General features: G+C 42.8%; 1 protein-coding gene across 1 annotated transcript in view; it reads right to left on the reverse strand.

The window, feature by feature from the left end:
* smg1 (SMG1 nonsense mediated mRNA decay associated PI3K related kinase) overlaps nucleotides 1-26,044 on the reverse strand; it is a 110,292-nt gene that overhangs the window by 59,539 nt on the left and 24,709 nt on the right. Inside the window, 16 exon segments of the mRNA XM_079645221.1 lie at nucleotides 508-734; nucleotides 1,179-1,319; nucleotides 3,081-3,182; nucleotides 3,272-3,359; nucleotides 3,454-3,572; nucleotides 4,579-4,737; nucleotides 10,507-10,637; nucleotides 11,387-11,677; nucleotides 13,226-13,327; nucleotides 13,603-13,824; nucleotides 14,009-14,182; nucleotides 14,500-14,597; nucleotides 17,749-17,821; nucleotides 19,664-19,789; nucleotides 19,879-20,092; nucleotides 20,226-20,284. Of these exon segments, the coding sequence (XP_079501347.1) occupies nucleotides 508-734; nucleotides 1,179-1,319; nucleotides 3,081-3,182; nucleotides 3,272-3,359; nucleotides 3,454-3,572; nucleotides 4,579-4,737; nucleotides 10,507-10,637; nucleotides 11,387-11,677; nucleotides 13,226-13,327; nucleotides 13,603-13,824; nucleotides 14,009-14,182; nucleotides 14,500-14,597; nucleotides 17,749-17,821; nucleotides 19,664-19,789; nucleotides 19,879-20,092; nucleotides 20,226-20,284 (2,326 nt within the window).

The raw sequence follows: 26,044 nt of genomic DNA on the forward strand, positions 1-26,044 counted from the left end.
GTACATTTTGAACATGAACAAAAACACATTTTGTAAAGTAAATCGAAACGTAAGATAAACCACCACACATCCTAAGCTAACTGCACTTCAAGTGTGTAGTGTAGCTAACTGCCACCAACTGTCAAGGAAGTGTATTTCATGAATAAGCCAGACACTACTTTGCAGGTTCAGATACTCAACAATGGCAAATTCATTGCAGCAACTAAATCAGATTTTTTTGGACCAATTATGTGAAATTGGATAATTTCCCTACAATCTCTCAAACACAGCCGAGTGATTTAAAAAAAAAACGCAACTTTATCAGAATGTATTTTTGCTTAATAGGTATTTTTTGCATATTGACCACATCAAACACATTCTGAGGTGTCCCCTTATACCCACAATGGCGTATGCACATTAGCCTCATTAGTTTGTAACAACCTGCTATAGCATTCCAAGATAAAAAAAGGCTTGAAACCCAAATGAATTGTATGTGTCTGTGACACACAGAGGATCTGGACTTCCTACCTTCGATGGTCTGGAAGGTGTCCTGAGCGCGGCCTAGCGGGGTTCTGAGTTTGGACAGCACGGTGAACTGAGCAGCCTCCCACACGGCCCACTGCCACATCACCGCCTCGGTCTTCAGCAGCACCCGCGGCACCACCCCCGGCCTGCAGCTGTCTGCAGCCGCTCGGCCGTCCCTCTTCTCCAGCCGCTGGCAGCTGTAGTACAGGCGCTCCAGCCAGGGGTCCTTACTGTCAGACAGGAATGAGAAGCTCAGCATTAAAAATACATTCTGCTATGGTACGCACATTCATCTGCAGAGGGACTCGCTGGGATCCATGACTGAGCCATCCAGAAACTGGATATACTTTAATTAACCCAAAACAGTGGAAGAACAAACAATTCTTCACGTATTCATTTCATCTTACTTGCCAGTGCCAAAGACACATTTATATTATATGTAAATGTAATGGACAATGCGTAGTGGTTGTGGGGAATCTTTATAATAATGGTGTATTATTCAAATATCAACTTGACCTCCTGAAGAAGAAAAATACTCCACTGTTCTCTCTTCTAATGGATGAACATTATGTTTGCTAGAAGGTTGAGTCACTTAATATTGCATTCAAAATGTCTGAGACTGTAAGAGAACAGTAACAGAGGTTGTTTGAAATGCCTCCGTCACCATGACGTACCCCCCGCGGTGCAAGACTCCGTACAGGATGAAGCTGATGAGGTCGCTGAAGTCCTGGGGGTGGAAGGTGGTGCTGGGAGCTCGGCTCATGTTGTGACGGATGGCCAGAGAGATCTCCCTCATCTCAGGGTGGCTGTGGTTACTGTGGGGTAACACAATCATCAAGTCATACACCAGACACATTCATTGACACCTGTCTTGTGTTAAACCATTTGGATATCAAAAATCAGAGCAATTAAGAGATTAAAAACCAGAAAAGGATTTTCCTTAGGACATGACTCCTTCAGTCTAAACTTGTATTGTATTATCATTTTAGTCCCTGTACATGAGTTGGAGTGTTTTTGGTTTATTTACTTTCTAAACCAATTTATCAAATTTGTTTTTTGTTATTACACCTTAAGGTTTGAGGTCCTTGACCAAAAACAATTTAATAACTCACAGGAGGACTATTATTTATAAGCATTGCTTTCTGCCCTCCTACTTCAACTGACTTATATAGTGCATATATTCATATTGAGTTAGTTCAGGGGTCTGCAACCTTTTTGACCAAAGGAGCCATTTTGCTCCTTTTGCCAACAAAAATTAATTGTCTGGAGCCGCAGAACATATTTCATAGCTTGATAGCTAATAAAGTTGTATTTATTGTTATATCAGACAGAAACTACAGGTTTTTTGCATTTATTAGGCTATTTATTACATTATATAAAACGGTTAACCTCTAATAAGAAACAAATAACTCCTATAAGGAGAATTAAAAATAATACAGAGGCCTACTTTAAAATAAATTAAACACAGCACTTGGGGAGTCATCTGCACATTTGGAGGAAACAAATATATAATTAAAATGGGCCCACTTTGAAATAAATAAAACATATAGCTGCACCCTAAAAAGAGTTAACGGTGGGGTAGGTAAAAATGGAGAAACAAGCTTGAGTGCGCTAGAGTTTGAAAATACACAACCGGAAAAGATCTGCCTCTTCCTTCAGACTTTCTTACAGAGTCCCTCCTCCAACACACACGAACGCGCACATGACCAATGAGGGCCCGAGATAAGTTTGTGCACAGATGGAAGGCTGAAAGGCAGGTAGGCCATCCAGTTATTTTTGCCGGGCCGGCTCAGATGATTGGTCGTGCTTTTTACAGCGCTACGGCTTCCAGAGATTAATTTGTTTATGTATTTATTGTCAAAGCATTTAATATATTCATTGCTATCGGGAAGTTAAGAGCATTCCATGGAATATAACAAAAAGTGTTTTCTGAAATAAATTACATACCCCATTGAATTATGACTGAAGATCGTCAGCTGTCTTCCTCTCCCGTGTTGTTCCTCGATACGTAAAGGCTGCAGCACCTTTGACAACTTCTCTCTACATATCAAACATACCGGTAAACCAGCATCGTTTGCTGTGAAAGCATATAACTCTGTCCACGCAGAATTCAATCCTGTGTTCCTCCGGTACTTTTATTTTCTTTGATTTATCCATAGTTCGCTCATCGAGCCGGGGTTCAGGTCATTCACCCGCAGGAAAAGGCGCTCGCGCGGGACCGTAGCAGGATGTGACGCATATTTTAGTTGACCTAATTAAAACCGTTTTCTTTTTTATTTATGTGTCACAGTATCACCTCAAAATACAAGATACGAAACATTTTCAACCATGCAACAACATTTAAATAGTCCTACAAATACTTTTATTTTCTTCTTATTTTTGTCTAAGCTCAAGGGAGCCAGAGCAGAGGGCTTAAAGGGCCGCATGCGGCTCGATGGCCGTGGGTTGCCGACCCCTGAGTTAGTTGAACAAAACAAAAAGCATTTAATTCAATAGACCAGCTGATACACAGTCATGGTGTTTCCAGTTATATCATTTAGTCAAACAGAGTTGGCATGTGGAGAGCTGAATCTTACCTTAAAGCCACATGGAGGGGGATTGTCCTGAGCAGCTTGCCGTAGGCCTGCCTCACCCTCACTGCAGAGTGCACCAACTGCACTCTGCACACATCCACACACCTGATAGGAGAACAGAGCAGAGGGAATCATTACCAAATGTAAATGCCTTCCTGAGAGCAGTTTGTGCTGGAGTTTAGTTTGATGTGGACCTCTGCAGCAGCTCCGTGGACAGAGAGGAGGAGAGGACCTGCAGACTGTGGCAGGTCTGGAGGCAGATACTCTGGTCTTCATTGAGACCTGTCCACAGAAAAGGAGGAGGAACAACATCAGCCGCTTGACCTGTGGGAAAGGCAAGATGAAAATATAGATTTGCTGAACGTAGGGGGCTCACCGTTAGCCAGCAGGCCTCTGCAGAACTTGTTGAAGGAGGGCAGGGAGAAGAGGGGGCTGTAGTTGTCAGACGTCTTCATCAGCACAGAGATCTCCTGAGCCCAGGTCAACAGCAGCCTCCTGACAGAGCGACAGAGCCGTTAGAGCTGTGGATGCACTTAGCAGCTATCTCAAATGAATACATCTCAAAACTCTTTAGATACTGCACATATTTCATTATTCTGAGTACTTTGCACTGATATTGTACGTCATTTTTCGATATATCCAGATTTCATGTAAATAATGTTCTATATCTTAACGTATAATAGTTTTCTAATTGTTTTGTATTGTTTCTTGTTTGGCTTTTTATTTCCTTGAACTGTGTCTTTGCACCATGTACAGCAAGGCAAATCCTTCGTTTGTGTTAAGCTGCTTGGCAATAAACCTGTTTCTGTTCTGTTAATACATACAAACATGAAATGGATCCATCGTTTATGACTATGCCGGGGTTTTTCTTTCTTTTTTTTTTAATCTCTTTTTTGTGTCTGCTGTTGTTATTGTTTTGATTTTGTCAATTGTTTCTGTTCTTGGTTTGTAAAATGACTTTTATGTATACGCTGGGCATTCTAGAAATGATTATTTCATTATTGGTGCAGCCGGACAATTTTACGTAAATATGGCAATCTTGTACGTTTTCTTGAGAGGTTCAAATAAAGAAAGAAGTTGGAGAAAATCCCTTCCAAATTTGTTTAAAAAATAAGAATAGATCCATAGAAAGCAATAGCAATGATTTGTATTTAATTATTAGGTTTGTTTAATGAAATGATTACTTATTTATTAAGGTTATATATACAAAACTCGAAGCTGTCCCCGAGTATGGTTATTTGATTGGTCCTGAATGGTGCCACCCTGCTGTATGTGCTCACATTATGGTGGGAAGCCCAGCAGTGACTCCAAGTGGAACAACACTTAGTGCCCGTTTGCTCACCACTCACTGTGGACTACTAATGGGATGGCTTTCCATGTGGCACATTCTGAGGTTGTGCATGGGTATCACTATCTAAGTAGTCGTTTTTATTTAACTGTTAATGTCCTGACAGTTCATCGTTGAGTTTTAGTCGTGGTGTAAGTTGGTGTGATGAAGAACCTGGCCTCGGGGGGGAGGTGCTCCTTGGCTAGCAGACCTCCCAGGAGATTTAGCAACGTGCTGAAATGTTTCTTTGTGGCCGTGGTGACGGTGCTGATGACGGCGCCATCAAACAGGGAGGGGGAGGACGACAGGCTGGACGAGATGAAGTGATCGTGTCTGAACAAACAGAAGAGACAGGCGGTAAGGAGCAGTGACATCAGAGCAGCTCCTACAGGTTACTGTCCATCTGTGCATTCCAGGGTTCATACACTTTTTCACCAATGATTTTCAATGACTTTTCCATGACTTCTCAATGACCTTTACCTAATTTTCCATGACCAAAAAAAAATGAGCACTGAAAATGGTTTATTTTAACAAGGAACAGGAAAATAAGGTCTGCATATGAAACATGTTGTGCCTATCTAAAACAAATCAAATAGCAGGCTTACTAGCTTATACACGCTTAAATAGCCTGTGACAGCCTCCCAACAACTGTTGTGCAATGAAATATTGGGCTACTAGTAATCTCGAACCGTCAGTTTAAAAAAGAAGGTGCGATACCGTTCAGATACATATCAATAATTTCGAACATCGCGGGGAAATTCCTTCGACTCATTTTGAAGTTTTGGGGGAAGCCGGAAGTGACGTCAATGCGGGAACGCTTCACTGTGCGGCGAGAGAGCCAAACACGGACAAAGTGTGTTGTCCTGCGTAGAAATGGTGAATTACTGAGTTTAGGCACATTAATAACGTTTTAATGAAGTTGACTACAGTATATTCATATTTGTCAGTGCTTTCATGTCAATTCAGCGAACATAAACATAAATGATCGTGGTGAAGATGATGATTAAATTAGGATTAAAAATCGGTAGTGAGAGCTGCTGAATTTCCTCCTGTCGGATGTGATATAAAAACAAATCGATTATTTTTGTAGTTGTAAACTCAAGTGGATGAAACTACATTTATTAGTGCTTTCATGTCAATTTGGCGAACATATGACACATTAAATGATCGTGAGGATGATTGTTTGAACCGGTCTGCATTTACTGATGAAAAAACAAACCGATGCTTTTTGTAGTTGTAGTACACCAACATGGATTAAACGTGTGTTTTGTTTTACCACAATGTTGGGGAAATTAATGGATAAAATGCACGCATTATGATTATTATTATTATTATTATTAGGTCTACCGTTTCCCCGCAGCGAGGTTCCCCCCGTTGACAGTTTACGTGGGCTGGGCTGGGTGCAGTAGCGGACTGGCCATCGGGACGAATCCCGATGGGCCGGTAACGAAGTGGGCCGGTCGGATAAGTCACTAGCACATCTAGTGCTGTGTACCTGGACTCACATTCAGGTTCAGGTCCGGACTCAAGTCCAGAGGTTCAGGTTCAAGTCCGGACTTATAAGTCCGGACTTGTGTCAAGTGGTGTGAGTAACTAAAGTGAACTTACTGTGAGCTAATTATCAATTGAAAATAAACTCATAATCAACTCAAATTCAAACTCGTCAGGTTTATTGTGCCCCCTTCCAACTTGTGTCTACACCATGTCTTTTCTAGAACTCTACATGTGTTACTTACTAACTACACAACTACATACATAGTGATGTACATACAAGACTCAATATGCAAGAGTACAAGTCTATGTGTTCTTGTTCAAGAACAACAACATATTGACATTGTCTGGGTGAAGTGTTGCTCTTTCGGCAGACACTATATCACCATACATACAAAGGAGTTAGCTTAGCTACACTACCAAATATGGCAACCAGCATCCCACGCTGTCAGTGTCCAGCTTCCCTTGACGTCACACAGATCTCGCGAGCAGTTGCGATATTTTGCGAGACTTCGTGAGCTCAGTAATGGCCGCCATATCAGAAGCCAAAACAATGTTTTTCGTCTTTTCTCAGCGCAAATTTCTCGATCTATGGAAGGTTTTAGATGGTTTAGAACAAAAAGGAGAATATACGTAAGTACCGGTTCCCGACGTTCCGGTTTTAACCGGACTTGAACCGAAACTTTTTACAAGTCCAGTACCGGTTCGGCGTACCGGTACGCAGCACTAAGCACATCCCCCACTCCCCCCGTTGACAATTTACTAGCGGTACCGAAATGGACCGGTCGAGAGTCCCGGGATGATTTTTAGTCCCAGTCCACCACTGGCTACATGACCGTATGATCGCTCATATTGACGCACCTAATTCCTAAACTTCTAACAGATACAACATAAACCGATCCTTCAGCCTCATATGAGCTCTCAGACACGTTCAAAATTAAACTGTCACCGCTGTCTGAGCTTGCTGCTGTGTGCCCCATCGTGCGTTTACATGCAGATGCTGGGATCCTGAACGGTGCAGCTGGAGCGCTTGGCCCGCAATGACGTCATACATAATTAGCCGGGATTTGAAGAATCCCCGAGAAGATCCAGAATATGGTCAACATTGAAGGGCAGATTAATGGTTATCAAAGTACAAATATCCAAAATCAGTTCAGTAACGGTTTTCAAGGGGACAATATTTATTCAAATTGATGGGTTTGGATGATTGGGGAAACTCGTGTCACAGGCTCTTTAAAAGCAACTGTAGTCAGGGATGCAAACTCAGGTATGAAAAAGGTGACAGGGATCCGAGCCCCCCGACCCCACGGAATATTGGCTTTAAAATGAGGAATAACAGAGGATTTTAGCAGTCAGAACAACTAAAGCAGCAGTGTTAATAATAACAGAAACGCCAAAGAGTCACATCTAATACAAATATATAAAAGCATTTAGTTTAAATTGTGTGGCAGTAAGTTTATAATTTTGGCAGCACTGTTGAGCATTTTGAAAATGTATTTTCATGCCTCTGTGCAAGGCTTAGTCTTTCTATCTTTATAGCCACATGGTGTAAAGTAACTAAGTTCATAAACTCAACAAGTACTATACTTGGGCACAATTTTGAGATACTTGTACTTTATTTAAGTATTTCAATGTTTTGCTACTTTGTTCTTCTACTCTACTACAATTCAGAGGTACATGCTGTACTTCTACTCCCCTACATGTATTTAATACCTTTAGTTACTTTACAGATGTGGATGAATGATGTGAAATATAATCAAGTGTTAAATCAGACTTTAGTTCCACCTGGAGTAAATCCACAAGCTACCCTGCAGTATACAAAGTCATTCAAACTAGCTGCACCTTTACCAGCTTTGAGAACACTTTCATGATCAATCATTATAAAACATATATCTATTATTCTGAAATGGACCAATCTGCACAATGACTACTTTTACTGTCGCTACTTTCACTATATTTTGATGAGAATACTTTTCTACTTTCACTTGAGGAACATTTTGAATGCAGAACTTTTACTGTGATAGAGTATTCCTACACTCAGATTTTGTACTTGAGTAAACGTAGAAGTACCAGAGTACTTCTACTTTTATTAAGTACAAGATCTGAGTACTTGTACAAGATCTGAGTACTTCTACTTTTATTAAGTACAAGATCTGAGTACTTCTACCTTTACTCTAGTACAAGATCTATACTTATACCACCTCGTTTTATAGCCTATGATAAAAACTATTCGAAAACGAAGGCTAAAGCTAACGTTAGCAGATAGTGACAATGTATGCTAGCTAGCTAGCTCAACGATTCCTTAAATGATATTGGGACCGAAAAACCTTTCAGTTCACATCACGCTCTGCCGCTCTAAACACCTGAACGGCCCGTTCTAACAGCTGTTCACCAGCGGCGCAGTCTGTGCCACAGTGACTCCGCACAGTTAACGAAAGCACCGTAGATAATGTAGCTGACCCTCATCCGGAGGCGCAGCAGAGTTCAGCCGGCCCGACAGGCAGGAAGACTCGAGCACACAGCTCGCGCTTCACACATTAAAAAAATAACACCATGCATGCCATGATGGCACATAACAGCTCGCGACGGCAGATTATTTCGGCGATTAGATCAAATGTAAATTATATTTCACGCAACTTTAGTTACATTTCCATGACTTTTCCAAAACTTTGGGAAAAATATTGTTTTCCATAACTTTTCCAGGGCCTGGAATTTGCATTTTGAATTTCCATGACTTTCCCAGGTTTTCAATGACGGTACGAACCCTGGCATTCATCTCTACTGGCTATGTTCCATTTAAACCTCTGACACATCACACCAGATCAACAGTCTCCTTTCTTAGGAGCTCCTCAGGGAACACAGATGTAACATGCAGGAAGAACATACTTTTGAAGCCAGGGACACAGGGGGGTGTGTGTGTGTGTGTGTGTGTGTGTGTGTGTGTGTGTGTGTGTGTGTGTGTGTGTGTGTGTGTGTCCAAAAAAAAAATGGTGCCCGCCAAGGTTTCAATTTACTGGACAAATGTGAAATATTCAGTAAAATATTATCTGTACTTATAATTAGACCCTCCAGAAAAACGTGGGCAAAGATCCTTGATTATGCGGGCTAAATTCCTTGATTATGCGGGCTAAAATCCTTGACTATGCGATTAAATATGCGGGGTTTTACGTGATTTTATGCGGGGGAAAAGAATAAAAAATAAATAAAAATATTGAGCTGTCTTATTTATTCTCTCTCACACACAACCTGCCACTAACGTTTAACCCTTTTACTATTCAATTAAACACATTCAAACACACACACACACACACACACACACACACACACACACACACACACACACACACACACACACACACACACACACACACACACACACACACACACACACACACACACACACACACACACACACACACACACACACACACACACACACACACACACACACACACACACACACACACACACACACACACACACACACACACACACACACACACACACACACACACACACACACACACACACACACACACACACACACACACACACACACACAATTCTGTTTTCATTTACTCGTTCGTTATCTGACCAGCTTCAATTTTGTAGGCTACTCACTTGGTTTCTTGTAGCCCTCGAAAGGGTTTTGGAGGTTGATGCCTCGGTGAGCGTGAGTCGTTTGGCTTTCTTGTCCGCAGCAGCAGAAAGCATTTTCGAATGTTTGAATGAATCAAAGTGGGTCGTCACCGTCGATTTTCTCTTATGCTCCAACACACAGTTGCACGGGGTGCAGAATAGTTTCCCCCCACTTTTTGCCCGGTTTTTAGTTGAAATGTTCGTCGGTAAATGAGATGGATTAGATTTTTTCATCTTGGTGTTTTCTCTATCGTGTGAGCTCCACACGTTCACTCTATACGGTGTTGTTTACATTCTGTGATGTGCGAGCTGATGACGTCACGTCAAGACGAGTTAACTTTTTTTTTTCTCAATTTTGTGTGGAAAAATGCGGGGATTATGCGGCCTTTTGATAAATATGCGGCATTTTAAAAATCTGCGCCATTTTGCTGATTATGCGGTAAATTCTGCGATCGCGGAATCGCGTTTTTCTGGAGGGTCTATATAATTGAGGTTGAACAAATATTTGTATCTATAAAACAGCAATTCCCTGATGTTAAATGATCCTCCATCGTTCTTTGGGGGTAAACGTGTGTTCCATCTATTCTTTACCCTGGGCACCGCCGTTGGGTTTGAGCATGCAAAAGGCAGTATCAGTACGGCACTTCATGTGAATTGAGTTGTGTATCGTTGTCCCGGTGCGCTCTGTGTGCGCTGTCATCACAGCCAGCTGGTGGCTTGTGGGATCATGGGGCTGATCTGGGGGCTTGTGGGGTCATGGGGCTGATGCCGACTCATCTATTTAGACTATTTTTAGAACACTTTAAATGTGTGGTTAATGGCTAATTATTTGTACTGGACAATATGACCGGAGAGATATTTACCGGAACTGAAACATTGGTGTGTGTGTGTGGGTGTGTGTGTGTGTGTGTGTGTGTGTGTGTGTGTGTGTGTGTGTGTGTGTGTGTGTGTGTGTGTGTGTGTGTGTGTTACCTGGTGCAGTGGGAGTACAGGGTGTAGAGCGCAGCATACTGGATGGCAGGGTAGAAGACAGTCAACTCAGCGTGGACCAGCGTCATATCTTGACTGAGCAGGGTGAAGACCGTAGGAGACAACGCCCACATCTTCAGAGACAGAAGACACTCCAACAATAAACACACGGCCATGTAACAGTTCATCGGGACAATAACACCACAATGCGTTTAGTGATACAGCGATTCAATGCCCTTTTTTAGATGCATCAGTAAAGCATATTAACTACACTGCAGTCCATAGTCTCTGTTTACAGTAACAGGCAGAATGACAGTATGATCAGGTCCAACAAGGCTCAAGTGAGCTGCGTAACGGGCACAGGTTGTCATTATTGATTGGTCGCCATACTCAAGAGTATTAGCGGACGCTAAAATAGCCAGACTACAGAACTGAAAGAGGGGGTTGATAGTGTTGTGGAATGTGGAGGGACAGGAAATCTTCATAGAAACATTTTAAATCCATAATGAAACCAAAACCAAACATAGGTACCCTTATAAGTGGGTTTTTTTGGGGCGTACGTTTTGCATCCTCAATAACCCCCAAAACCACTCCAAAACTGTCCAACATATGCAAGTTAGCATCCAGCAGTTTCTATATGCTGGGGACACTACTATTCATTTCTAACATATGCTTTGAGGACCTAAACATTTCCAGGTTCACTCAGGTGGTAACTAGACTATGTAGCAGGAAGGGCCTGCATCTTTTTCTTGAGGCAACCAAGCCAGTTCATATGTTTGGTAAGCAGCTGTCTCAGCCTTTAGCCTCAGTGATACAACAAGTGATCATGCCGTTACTAGCTGTGTGAGTGTTGTTTAGTGAGCATCAGTAAAAAGAGACTGACCCCGATGAGAGAGTTCTTGGTGTTTCCGATGGTGGTCAGGGTGTTGAGGTTGAAGATCACGATAAACTGTGCCTTCTCCGGGGGTAGGGTGAGGGAAGCAAAAGTGGGGTGCTGGATGCTGGGACAAATGCTGCTGGGGGCCGGGGCACTCTCACTGGGCTCCAGGGTCCCCGTCAGGCTGGACAGGGCACAGGCCATCTCCCCCAGAACCAGCTTATAAGCTGCCTCCAGCGTGGGAATGTTCTTCAGACTCAGCAGCGCCTTGTACACAGCCAGAACTGCTGACATCACCTGGGGAATAACCACATGCAGGTTTATCAAATGTGTGGGGACATTAGTGTTTTATTTCACTTTCTTTTGTTTCAAATTATTACAACCAAACCTCAACCATGAAACAATAGCCCTCACCCTTACAGTAATCCACTTCTGGGTCTATTTATTCTGCTTTGGGCCCCTAAATTCCAATAATGGCTAAACAATATCAGGGATGCAAACTCATCAGGTATGAAAAAGGTGACAAGGATTGGAAATGGACCAATCTGCACAATGACTACTTTCACTGTCGCTACTTTAACTATATTTTGATGATAATACTTTTCTACTTTTATTTGAGGAACATTTTGAATGCAGGATTGTTCCTACATTCTGGTACTTCTGCTTTTACTCAAGTACAAGACCTGAGTACTTCTACTTTTACTCTAGTACAAGACCTGAGTACTTCTACTTTTACTCAAGTACAAGATCTGAGTACTTCTACTTTTAATCAAGTACAAGATCTGAGTACTTCTACTTTTACTCTAGTACCAGATCTATACTTATATACCACATCCGTTTATAGCCTATGAAAAAAACTATTAGAAAACAAAGGCTAAAGCTAACGTTAGCAGATAGTGACAATGTATGCTAGCTAGCTAGCTCAACGATAATATTGCGACAGAAAAACGTTTCAGTGCACATCACGCTCTGCCGCTCCGACAGGGAGCTCTGCTCTGAACACCTGAACGGCCCGTTCTACAGCTGTTCACCAGCGGTCCAGTCTGTGCCACAGTGACTCCGGATCGCACAGTTAATATTAACGAACGCACCCATAGGTAATGTAGCTGCGGAAGCTAGACCATCATCTCGGAGCAGCAGAGCCTTATTATACATCCATGAGCAGAGCCGACAGGCAGGAAGACTCGAGCACACAGCTCGCACTTCATTATAATATATAAAAAAGAACACCATGCGTGTCATGATGGCACATAACAGCTCACGGCCGCAGATTACTCCGGGTCCCAGACCCCCCATACCCCAAAAATATTTTTATTGCAGATCTACATGAATCACACAAATGACCTATTTTGGATTCAAAACGGCGATATTCGCCGAAAGGCATCCCTGAATATACAAACAAAAAAGTTACATTGAATTATTAAATTTTTCTGCAGTCAAATGTAAAAATACAGTTATCCTCAATCTAAAATGTGCACATTTTAAAGTTGAATGCACAGTTTGAGAGCAAAAATAAGAGGCTAGAAATAATGTTGTGCTCATAGCAATCGTTAAATCATGGATGTATTGATATGAATGATTATGACAGCAAGAAAGTCACACCCACAGGGCGAGCTGAACGAGGTAGCTTTATTTCAAGAGTCGGAGTGGGAGCAGATCACTGCATCATTTCCAAAACAGTTAAAAATGTATGCTCGTGCTTTTTCCAATATGGCTGGCTGAAATGTTTGGATACCCCAACATGTGTGGCTCCGTAGCGTATTAGCTACATGGAAATAATAAACCAATGGCCCATAATGTTACACACCCACACATGTTTTGACACAGCAACATACAATTGCTCACCTCTTTCTCTCGATGGAAGCGCAGCTTCAGCAGACGGGACTCGGGTGCCAACAATTTCTCAACGAAGGCCGCAGGCAGCCTCGTGTTGATCTGGTCTATGATCTGAAAGACAATGCACAGTCAAAATGAAATCAAAAGGAAAACAAACAAAAGTGCTACAGTTTGGTAGAGAGGAATAATATTCAACCCACACAACCCAGTAAACGGAACCAAAACAAACCTTTATAGGTGTACAACTCCAAGCACAACAAATAGACCGTAAAACTACACTGAAAATGTCAATACAAATAAGCTTTATGAAACTCGCTCAGTGTGAAACAACAGTGTAATCAGATCAAAGTGAAACCGGAGTGATCAAACTCTTAAAGTGGCGTTACCAAGGTGACGAGGCTGAGCACTGCCAGGTTGTAGTCAGGGCCACAAGCCTGACAGCAGTCCAGCTGATCCAGGCCGTAGGCGAGGATGGCCTCCATCAGCAGGCCGTAGGGCTCCACACTGGTCAGCAGCACTCCCACACACTCGTTCCCCGCCGTGAGGACCGGCTCAGAGAACTGGACCTGCTTCGCCGTCGACACACAGGACAGAACCCGGCTCAGAACCTGAGGAAACAGAACAGATTCAGATACCATGACTCTGAAATATCGCATTAATAACAAATGTAGAAGTCACCTGTAGCAAATGATAGAGATAAACACATGCGTTCATGCGACTGAATCTGCTTTTCAGAACATCTTTTATAATATTAACTCTGCCCCCCCAGGTTGTTGGAGGTGGAGTTCTTACATCGTTGACGTAGACCTCATTGATGGGGGGTCCTCTGAAGGGACTGAATCTCTCTCCGATGCTGCGGACCACCGTACTGAAGACCCTCAGCAGAGCTGCCAGTTTTGGCAGGGACACTGAGGGAGGGGGGATGTCTTCATCCAGCACCTCCCCTGACATCACATGGTTCAGATCCTGAACAGAGCACACACACTCAGTCAAACTCTTTATCAACTCCAACTGGCAGGATGTACAGCTTTTACACCAGAATATCACTTTAACAAGACTTATTCACAGAGGCAATAAAGTGGTGCAGAAATTAATCCTAAAACCCATAAATACCTATACAATTATAGGATAGAGAATATTGATACATTTGTCTCAAATTACAATTTGTATTTGCCAATAAAACAATAAACCATACAGCAATAAAAAGTGCTTCACAACAGTAGAGTATCTAACTGGCAGAACAGCATTTTGTCCAGGAGCTTCATCTAATGCTTCAACATCACCTCTGCATATGCTTCCATATCCTCCAGGAACTGTCCCAGCAGGGTGGTGGAGAAGGTCAGGTCTGCCACCCAGAACTGCTCCAGACTCTGTAACCAGCCTGAACACACACAGGGGGGACAGAGGGGGGCATGAGCTACTGGACTGCCATCTACAGCAGCACAATGTTTAGCACTGCTGTGATGGTCAGATGAAGTGCAAGTAGATTAATCCATTAATCAATGGATATCCTCGTTTCATAGTAAATTAAAATCAGAACTGTCTATTTCATCTGTAAACAATGCTCTTTTCCTGTTGAGTAGATTTCTTTTTTTGGGTCATCTATTAAAAACAGCTTATAAAAGTGAGAAAAATAATGAAGTCCTTAAGAAGCCCGTGTAGATACAGGCAGTGTTGATTACTTTAACCTGTTAAGCCCCGAGCCTGTTTTCCAGGTCTCAGGCTCGAAAATGACATTCCCAGAACAAATGACCATATCTTCCCTTCTAAAAAGGGGTAAATTAATAATCTTTTCTCTCAAAGCAATGACAAACCTGTGAGTTGGACGTAGAAAAGTCAGAATCAATATAGATTTTTTTAATTTTAAAGTTAATTCAGACATAGTAAAGAAATGTAAATGTTAGTGTCTGTCCAAAAAGAACCATCTTTGAATGATGGGATAGAAAAAGCTTTAGGAATCCAAACTATAACGCCTAATAAGTACCCTGTATCAAGATTAATGCAAAACAAGTGACATTTGACCTTTTTAGAGAGATTTAGCAACAACAAAAAACCCACTTCTGGGGTCATTTGACCTATCTCTGGCCCCCCTCGGTTGATTTTGATGATTGACATTTTGATGATTGACATCTCTTTTTAACCGTTAGAGCCAATTGAATTGAGGGGAAGTTCCACATACTCACACACGTTACCAAATAAGGAGTGAGAGTGACGCGTAGCCAGAATACCCAAAACAGGAAGCTGTCATACACTCTGGTAGCTATCATTAGCAGATAATATGAAAACTAAATTTTTGACATAGAAATTGAATTGATGGATTATCAATAATTTTGTGACAGACCCATTGTATTAACCTATGGATTAACCTTCAGCCGTGTTTTTCTTGTTTTAATGCCATTGAACACGACTTTTGATCAGAATAACAGCAAAAGGTGAGCATATCTCCGCGTTTTGCTACCTAAAGCTACGTCGTGTGATGTCTGTATTTGCTTCCCCTGTCGCAAGTTCTGATCGCTCAGTGATGACACTTATATTTCTAGAATCTGTGGAATCACAGCTTGCTAGCTAAGCTTGTTTTCGTAGATCCGATAAATATATAGATCGATTTATACCTAGAGCTCTGTGCTAAGTGCGTTAGAATGTTTTCACTCAGGGCTCATTTAGACGCTTCTTGTGAGACTTGTTTTGTTTCGGTAAAAATGGTTCATATTGTCAGTTAGCTTAGTTTCTTCCCGTTAAGTGAGTATGACACATTCATAGTTTATTACATTTTAAGAAGCCCTGAGACCAGTGTTGGGCAAGTTACTTCCAAAATGTAATATATTACATATTACTTAATACTCTCTTTTGAAAGTAATAAGTTACATTACAATATTACTGTCTCTGAAATGTAATGAGTTACACTACTTTAGTTACTTTTTAGTTACTTTCACCAAAATAACCGCAAAAGAATAGCTAGGTATTTTAAATGCTAAAATGTAGTTTAGTGCAGCTCATTATGCATCCAGTGAAGGGCAATGTGGTATAGCATAACAACTGTGTAGGCCCTTAAGGCTACTAACAACTTGTATTACAGGGCTTAGTTGAATACTCGATTCTGATTGTAAATTCTTAACATGTGACACGTTGTTAATACAGCAGTACAGACCACTGTCAAGGACTATAATGAAGGTTAACATATTGTAAATCAAGGCAAATATTATTTAAACCATGCTCATGGTTTGAAATGGCAAACATTGAAAGGCAAAAGTATTATTAAAACCATGTAGCCTACTACATCATCACCTTGGTCCCATCATATACGCTGGGAAGAGAATATTTACTGTGCTTGAAAACTGGTATCACATCATCATGTGAGGTTGAATTTGTGACCTGGAGAACATTTCAGCTGCAACATCAGCTCGTTGATAATAAGCTTGGGATATGAGATATTTTTTTAGCCATTCGTGGTGAAGGCATCTGTGCTATTGTATGCATTATTTTTGACCCAACATTTCTAAAGGCATGTCAGAATATGGTACTATTTTCACATGAATATTTTAGCCATTGTCTATTTTTATACCACAAGCTGCAAAATGACCGCCTTACCCCACTGTACAGGCGGGTAGTTGTTTAGATATACCTGGCACCTGCGGGCTGCAGAGGGGCGGCGTAGTTTCGGGCGACGAAGACTGCTGCTCCGGGGCCGGCGAGTCAGGCGGGAGTAAGCTAGTGTCCACAACGGAGGGTAACGTGATGTCCACATCTGACCTGTTGCTACTGTCTGCAGTAGATGCAGTGTTGCTGGCGTTTAGTGATGGTTGCTTTAACCATTTTCGTATAAATGATTATCCACAGATCAGATGTGTGTCACTGCTGTGGAAGCACTTTGGAAATGATGCACGCGCAGCGGAGCAGGTCACGCGCACCTGACACAATTTGTTGTTAGTATTTTTCGCTACGTTCTCTTTTTTGAATGGTTGCATAACGTTCAACTTCCCCGAAGATCTCGACGCGAAGCCTGAAGGGTAAACACCAGGTTTACTAATCTACCCGCACAATTTGTCCGGTGTCGGAATGTCTCGCTATGTTAGTACATTCTTAAAAAACAAAACACCATTTAATTTCGGGTTAAAATGTGTTGTAACTGCGTTACTGAGCATTGTAACGGGTAATATATTACCCACATTTCATTAGTAATGCGTTACATTACTTCGTTACAGCAAAAAGTAATATATTACTGTAACTTCGTTACTTTTGTAACGCGTTACACCCAACACTGCCTGAGACACAGTTTCGTGAAAAAAAAGCCATTGGGGCTTAACAGGTTAAAACAGAGCTCACATGCCTTCCCTGTAGACAAGCCATTAAAATCAACTATTCAGTCAATTCAAGCAACAGGCCGGTAGACAGAAATAAACAGGTTGACCACATTTCATTGCAGAGAAGAGGTATGCAGTAAAAACAAAATGTCAATCCAACTTATCCCATGAGAACTTATCAAAGTTTGAACACCAAAACAAGTTTAGTGCAAATGATAAAACCCCACTGACCTGAAACCTGCTGAGTGAGTGAGTGTTTCTGTGTGTGATCAATGTGCCATCCCACCAAGATGTCCACTGTGTCCTGCGGAAAAACAGAAAAAACCTTAGTTAACCCTGTTTGCGTAGCTGACACTTTTATACAAAAAGATTGACAATAAGTGCAATCAAACAGATACAAAATCAAAAAGGCAAAAACATGAAAGTACATTAGCTTTCAATAAACCAAACCTTTGTATGTACTACTGCTTTGGCTTCGAATAAGCCAAACATTCTAAGGCATACATTCAAACAAGATAAAAAAATGTTGGATTGTCCATGGTGTAGGGCAGGGCTATTCAACTACACATTCAGTTGGGCCAGATTTTATAACTACAAAATTCAGCTGGGCCAGACATTCAGCGGCCTGTGAAAAGCGGGTAGTGACACATTTTAAACAAACACATATTACTGTGATGAAAAACATGCAATTTGTATTCATTGTTCATCTAACAAAGGTAGGTCAAAAAGTGCATAAAAACACAACAAATTAGCATTAATTTAACAGAATCTGAAAAAAAAGTGCACAGTTGTAGCATTACATTTGTTTGCTTTAGAAGTCAAATATTCAGGTTATTGTTTTTGAACCAGGCACATCACAAAGTGCATTTACTGAATACAATAATAGCAGTCTTAATACATTTCCTGACATACAAAAAAAACAGCTAAAGAGCAATGCAACACAAAGAGGTAGTACTGTAGCAATACTATTTTTTCACTTTTCAAGTAATAACAAAAAAATCATACGTTTTGGTCACATTTGACCCAGACACATTACAAAGTGAATTTAAATGAATACAGAAAGAACTGTCAAGTTACCCTTCAGTGCACAAACCCATAACAAGGGATACGGGTAACTATATGAATAAATACTACACTACACGTCTACTATAGTAAACTAGGTGCTTACTATCACCTCATTTGTGATTTGTCATCGCTGACTTTCTCAATGGGAGAAGGGACATTTTTAGTTTTGAACAAGAGCAGTGATTTTTGGCTCATAGGATATCAATGCAATCCTAAGACATTGGTGAAAAGTGCTGTCAGTCAGGGAGCAGCGAGTGCTACTTTTGATTGAGTTCATGTGTGAAAAGCTTGATTCACATGTGTATGTTGATCCAAACATACTGAGCACACAGATCGCTACTTTCTGAACGTTAGGGAACTGCCGTTTTTTGACATCATTCCAAAACTTCGCTGGCCCGTTAGTGCGCTGCATGTCAATAAGTTCCAGTGTATATTTCCCCTTGTCGATGCAGGGAACCACTTCCTTTGCTCTGGTTGATACGTCCCCCTCTATTGCAACAGTGAAGGGGTCTCTGGCAAAGCCCATCACCTCTGTGGGCAGAGCAAGTCCATCCAATCGACCGGCAAAGTTCTCTTTCAACCTCGCAATGAAATCTGTCATCACATCCGTGATTTGTGCCGGAGATGTGATGTGTTTGGGGAGCGTCGGAAAATGCATCATCCGACCCGTGCTCAAGTCGGTCGCGAAAAGGTCCAGCTTGACTTGGATCTGCTCCACAAGATCAATGACCGTTTTGTCTCTGTTTACGCTTCAGAGTTGAGAGAAACTTGTTTTAGAGTTGCTATCATAGGACCACCGTTACTAGCACCACTAGATGCACTTTCAAAAAACGTGCTGCGTTGTGGTTTGGTGGTTTCTATGCAACGCGGAGTGTTGCGTTCATGGTCTGTACTAGTGTAGGAATTTGGCTACGGGAGGCTGGGCCACTCGGGAGTTGGTTCTGGGCAGCATCTGGCCCGCGGGCCGCCAGTTGAATAGGCCAGGTGTAGGGGAAACGGGTGTTTTTTAGGTCTGCAATAAGACTTTCTCCTGCCCTGATATCTACGTGGAGCAACATACGCTCCTTGGTGAAGCACTCACTCTGAAATTGGTGCTGAAGACATGCGGGTAGCAGCGCGCCACCTGCAGGATACACTTCACGCTGTGACAGAGCAGCTCCGGAGTGTCCACGTTCTCCAGGATGGACTGCAGGTTGCTCATCACCAGCTGGAACACACAAAACACTCCCATCAGCACCTTCTGCAGATCAGAGAATGATATGGGAACAGAGCCCGTCTCAGAGCCTGTGGGGTTACCTGCATGACGTGAGAGAAGGCCTTCCTCTCCCCGGCGGCCTCCAGGGCGCGCTGCGCTGCCACCAGGTACAGCAGCTTCACCTCGTCCCGGCTGCCCGTGGTGAACTTGATGAAGAGCCACTTGAAGATGCGCTCGGCCTCGTAGCTCAGCACGGTGCAGAGCAGACCCAGGCAGGCTGCGGCGTCCTGACGCAGCTCCCACAGCAGCTTACTGCTACACAACAACACCGGGGGGGAGTCAGTTAGAGACAGAATCACATTAGGGGCAAGCAGGGAGGAGTCACTCTTACAATGAAAAGGGAGACATTCTAATAGCATAACAGCACCAGTCCAGAGCTCCATCTTACCTCTCATTCAAAATGTCATTCAAGGTGCAGAGGATGGTGTCCAGCTGTTTGACCAGGGTCTGTGGGAGACAACACAATGTTTGAGAACAAGTCCGTGTGAGTACTTTCAACACATTTCACACAATTAAAAACGGAAATTCCGGTGTTTCTGATCCATTTCCAAATTTTCGCTGTGTAACTATTAGGAGTGTCATTTCTATGATGCATCGCGATGCAGACGTGGATGATTCTGCATCGATAGAACATAATCGATTATAGCGTAGTAACGTCGCTTCCAGATTTTCCGGCCGTGGCTGGACAATGGCAGGTTTTTTTTTTTTTTTTTCTGTCACATGAATATCAAATCGGTCGGTGACGCAGAGATCAGGGAACAGACGTGACAGCGGCTCAGCGACACCACACACGGAGCAGTCTGCTTTATCCACCAACACCAGTCCAGAACCAACAGCAGAATGACCCGCTCTGAATCAGTCCAGAACAAGTTTGCCTTCAAGTTTGTGAAGGCAGGAAGAAAGCTTCCGCGATCACCGTCTCCTCTCCTGCCACATTCAGGACATTCAGTGTCCTTTTTTTAACAGAAGACCGTTGCTAGAAGCTGCAGCTAGACTACAGAAGTATTCGTTTTTTGTTTTTGAGGGTGGAACTAGGCGCGATAAGCAATTAATTGACTTATCGTACGATAAATAAAAATGAACTCGATAACTTTTCTGACCTCGATAAAATTGCCGTTTCAGGGCTAGACATTATAAATGGCCCGCTGGCCCGGAAGCACTATTTAGACACCCCGGGCCAGCATAACGTACTTTCCACTTGCCCGCTCGGGCCACTAAAAATATTGTTTTAAAAAATAATTGGCCGGTGGTATTGATATTTTGACTAGCAATTTAGTTAAATTTTTTCGTTTATTAACGCTAGAACATAGCGTTTCGTGAGTCTGTTGTCGTTGTTGGGTGAAAAGCAAACGGCTGTTTGCTGCGGAGCGCAGCACGAGCAGGCTCCCGTGAGCAGGAGCGCGCTCCTTCACTACAGACTATCGCGCCACCTAACCATTCGCCAAAAATGTTTTTATACCAGCGGTAGCCGGGCAAAAAACTATCTTCAAATAAAAGAAAGTCACCAGAGGAGTTAAAGGAGAGTGACAGAGAGCATGAGAAGAAGAGGGAGAGAAAGTTTCAGCCAGATTGATCGATGGAGTTGGCTTCTAGTTGTGACGACCCCTGCTGGGAGGTCTCCTGTGGTGCGTATGGCCCTTTAATGATCCGCCTCTGCTTGTGCCCACACTGATTGAGGACATCTGACGCACTGATTGAGGACACCTGACAGCTCGCACCGGAGGATTAAAAGGCCTGAGCCAGAGCCTCGAGGTTGCTCCCCGCAAGAGGACTGGACCTCGGAGAGCAGCGGCGCTTATTCTTATTTTTGCCTTGCCTTATGTTTGTTTTTTGGCCACATTACATTTTGCCAAATAAATACCTTTTTATATACATATTCTTGTCCTTCCCACGCTTTTTGTTATGGCCAAGAGCCAGGCCATGACAGATGGGGGCTCGTCCACTTCTTTTATCTGTGATACAGCAACGGATAGGTAAGATTTGTGTTGGGAGTTGGTGCGCGTGTATAAAGTTTGTTGGGAGCGCGTGTGCAGGGCGGCCGGTTTCTTTGTTTCGGCTCATTGTCGGAAGGACATTAGATTTCAGATCGTTGTTTGGGGACTGATTAGATTACTTTGTGAGGCTTTGATTTGTTTTGCATTATATTTCAGGACAGGGTTTGCCAGTTGTACTTAGCCGTGATCAGCTGTTTGCTTTGTTTTTCCTTTCTCTCTCGTTGACACGGGTCCGTTGTATGTGGAGCAGTGCGGAGCGGTGCGGAGTTTTCCCTGGCAGGTTAAGCGGCGGTTCCCTTGGGATTGTTGAGCGGGGTGTGTAGTGTTGCGGAGAAAGTGGTTGAAGCTTCGGCTTGGGAGCATGGCCGTGGTCTCAGTAGTGTTGCTAGCCTCCTAGTCGCTTTGCTGGGCCAGCGGTCTCCAGTGAATAAATACCCACCACAAGTAACTGCATGAAGACTAGGGAGGAGATTACTCAGTGGGATGGTAATAGTTAGTGGGGAAACTCCAATCAATAAGTTAGTGTTGTTCCACTTTGGACACATAGCAAACGTTGTGGTGTTGGTCCGGTTTGTTTTTTGGCTTTTTTCTTCTCTCGGCGTAAAAGGTTCGGTGTTGTATTCCGGTGAGGGCCCGGTCTAAATTAATATGGCTGACGTAGAGGCATTTATTGAAGCTCCGTCTCAGGAGTCTCTTGGCACTTTTTCAAGAGAGCAGCTGCTCTTGATTGCTGAGCATTTCTCGGTGACTATTGTCGGTGATAGGAGGATGAAGGAGAACATCAAAGACTCTATAGTGTTGACATTGAGTGAGACAGGAGTGTTTGCTGCAAAGGAAGAGGGGTTTTTGTTAAAACCTCTTTTTCAGGCAAGTGCACTTTCTTTTGAGCAGCAGAAAGAATTGTTGTTGTTGCAGCTGGAACATGACAGAGTAAAGTATGCGTTGGGAATTGAAAAGGAAATCACAGTGGAGCGGATACGGCAAGAATCTGAGAAAGCAAGACAGAGTTGGAGACACATCGTCTGTCTATTCTCAGAGAAGGTGAGGGGCAGGGTGAACAGGTGCCCAGGTCTCATCGTTTTGACATTAATAACCTGCGCTCGCTGCCGCACTTTAATGAAAGTGATCCTGACACGTTTTTTTGTTGTTTGAACGTGTAGCTAGGGCTAGAGATTGGCCTGATGCAGACTGCGCACTGATGCTTCAGTGTGTTCTCACAGGAAAAGCACAGTCTGCATATTCCTCCCTATGTTTTGAGGATAGCTCTAGCTATAGTAAGATAAAATCGGCGGTGCTTAGAGCATATGAACTGGTGCCAGAGGCCTATCGAAAGCGTTTTAGGTCCTTTGAGCAGAAACAAGGTCAAAGCTATGTGGAAATAGCGAGGGATTTGTCGGTTCATTTTAAACGTTGGTTAACTGCTCTTGAAATCGCTTCTTTTGACGATTTGTGTGAACTCATGATTTTGGAACAGTTCAAAAATATTCTTCCTGACAGGATTGCTACTCACATAACAGAACACAAGGTAACTTCCGCGGTTGGAGCTGCGGTGGCAGCTGATGAGTTTGTTTTACTTCATAAGAGCAGGTTCGGAGGGCGCTCTGGGGCACTACCTGTTTGTGAAGGAAATAGGAAGGATGTAGAGATGGATCCAGGGAAATCGAGTTTTATCAAATCTAATATGGTTAACAACGATGATTGTCACTACTGTCGTGAAAGAGGCCATTGGAAGGAAGAATGTCCTGCGCTTAGAGCAAAATCTAAGGGAGGAAGATGTTTTGTTGGGCCTGTTGCGTTGGCTGCTCCTGTGAAAAGCTGCTGTGGTGCCGATGTGCTTAAATCCCACTTATGTGGATCTGAGGTTTTGGCATCTTATACTCCATTTATACGAGACGGCTTGGTGTCACTGTTAGGTAGTAACGCCAGAGTTCCAATCAAAATCTTGCGGGACACAGGGGCTTTTGACTCCTATATTGTTGACTCTGTTTTGCCGTTGTCGGATGAAAGTGACACAGGTGACACAGTTCTGAGTTGGGGAATGGGATTAAAAGTTCTTCCTATGCCTGTTCATAGGGTGTATATTGACTGTGACCTTGTTAAAGGTGAAATAGCTGTTGGTGTACGTCCAGCTTTGCCGATCGACGGGATACATTTTATTCTGGGCAACGGTTTGGCACGTAGCAGAGTTTGGGCTGATGTTCTTCCGGCATTTTTAGTGAATGGTGGGCTGATTGAGTCTGGGTTTGAGGAGAGCTCTACAGTGGTGCCAGAGGTCACGTCCTCCTGCGTGATCTCGCGGGCTATGGCCAAAACTATGTTGCGTAGAAACCAGATCAAAGGACTTGAGGTACTTAACGACTGCTACGAAAACCAAAAGATGCTTTGCTAAACTTCCAGACTGGTTGACCTCCAGTTGGAACAGAAAGGTCACAGAAATGGAAGAACAAAATCACACGTTCCCAACCTTCAGCCAGTTTGTTACATTTCTCACACGTGAAGCCAAAATAGCTTGCAACCCAATAACATCTCTCCATGATCTAAAATCAAGAGAAAGCGAAAAAGGTAAGATTTTAACGAATAGAAGTCCTGTATCAAACGTATTGACTACAGAGACAAATGAAACGGCAGACGCCACAAACTGTCTTTTCTGTGAGAAGGCAGGACACGGTCTGCATGAATGTTACAAATTCAGGAATGAGACAATCTCTGAGCGAGTCAAGTTTGTTCAAGAGAAGAAGTTGTGCTTTGGCTGTTTACAATCTGGCCATCGCTCAAAGGAATGTCAAAACAGAAAGATGTGCGAAACATGCAAAAAGGGACATCCAACTTGTCTCCACGACAATCGCACCAGAGAAGAAAGAATGTCAACAAACCATGGTGGTGCAAGAGAAAGCACAATGGAACGTCCACAAAGTAAAACGACAAGCACACCACATGAGGCAACATCCAATACAGTCTTCCAGAATGTTAAAGACCCCCATACATCCACAATCGTTCCAGTGTGGGTGTCAGCCACAAGTGAGCCACATAGTGAAATACTTGTGTATGCACTAGAGATGTTAAGATTCACCGATTCGCATCGGTGCACCGGCATAAACGTTCAAGATGCGAGTGCACCGGTTGAAAGAGTGCACATCGGCTACAGTTTGGGTTGAACTCGCGATGCATCGATTGCGTAGCGTCTTTGCATCGGTAAACGCTTGTCAACGTTCAGCAGAGACGATCTTTGATATTTGCTTCGCCACTACGGAGAACGAGAGTCTCAGTTATCAACACACACGGAAGTTGAGGAGAAAGAGAAACACAGCGCAGCGAAAAATACCTACAAATCAAACGTTTGGCAACACTTCGGATTGTTCAAGAAAGACGGTGTAATAGTCATTTATGCTATATAGTTGACCGCAGGTCATGGAGAGTAATAAGGTATCCGTAGACCTTTGTATGAGGTATCTTTATTACTTAACAGGTCTACAGCCATGATACATAGATCCGTCCTAGATGCGGACTTGCATACACACAGTATCACTCCGCAGCCGCACCCCATCAGTAACGTCCTGATGGTATATGTGCGCGGCACTATTACTACAGACGGTCAACTTGAAAAATCACTCGCAAATTGTTAACGATGCCGAGCCGCTTTAAAGTACACAAGTAGTACGAGGAATTTAGCGACGCACATAAAGAGGCGACGTGGGGTCTGCGGCTGAAAAGAGAAACCTGAAAGTGAGACGTATGAGTTAAATCATTCAGTGAGGTGTTCTGTCAGAGAGAGGTGTTTAGCTTACAGCAGCCTGTGACGGCCAATAATAATTTAAATGTCTTCCTTACTGTAAGCAGTTATGAAATACCTGTTTGTAAAAGGTTATTTGTTTTCTTTATTGTTCAGATAGAAACCACTGCTTTCTGCTCACTGGTGAGTTAGCCTCTGAGTGTTAAGCACATCAGGCTGGCAGCTGTATGGGCATTGCTCTATGGTAGCTGTTATTTGCACATTGTTAATCATGAGCAATGCATCCTTACATTGTTTAACTGTGAGGTGTTATACAATTGTACTCTGGAGAGCTTTTAAAGGTAAAAAAATAAACGGCATGATGGGATGTGCAGTACCAAATATGTAAAGCACTTTTTTGTTAATGTATGATTTGCTGCATATAAGGAATAAAACAAAAATCCTCTGTCGTACCATATTGAAGTATCATTATTTTTGCATCGT

The sequence above is a fragment of the Notothenia rossii genome (assembly GCF_949606895.1).
Source record: "Notothenia rossii genome assembly, chromosome: 8".
Lineage (NCBI taxonomy): Eukaryota > Metazoa > Chordata > Actinopteri > Perciformes > Nototheniidae > Notothenia > Notothenia rossii.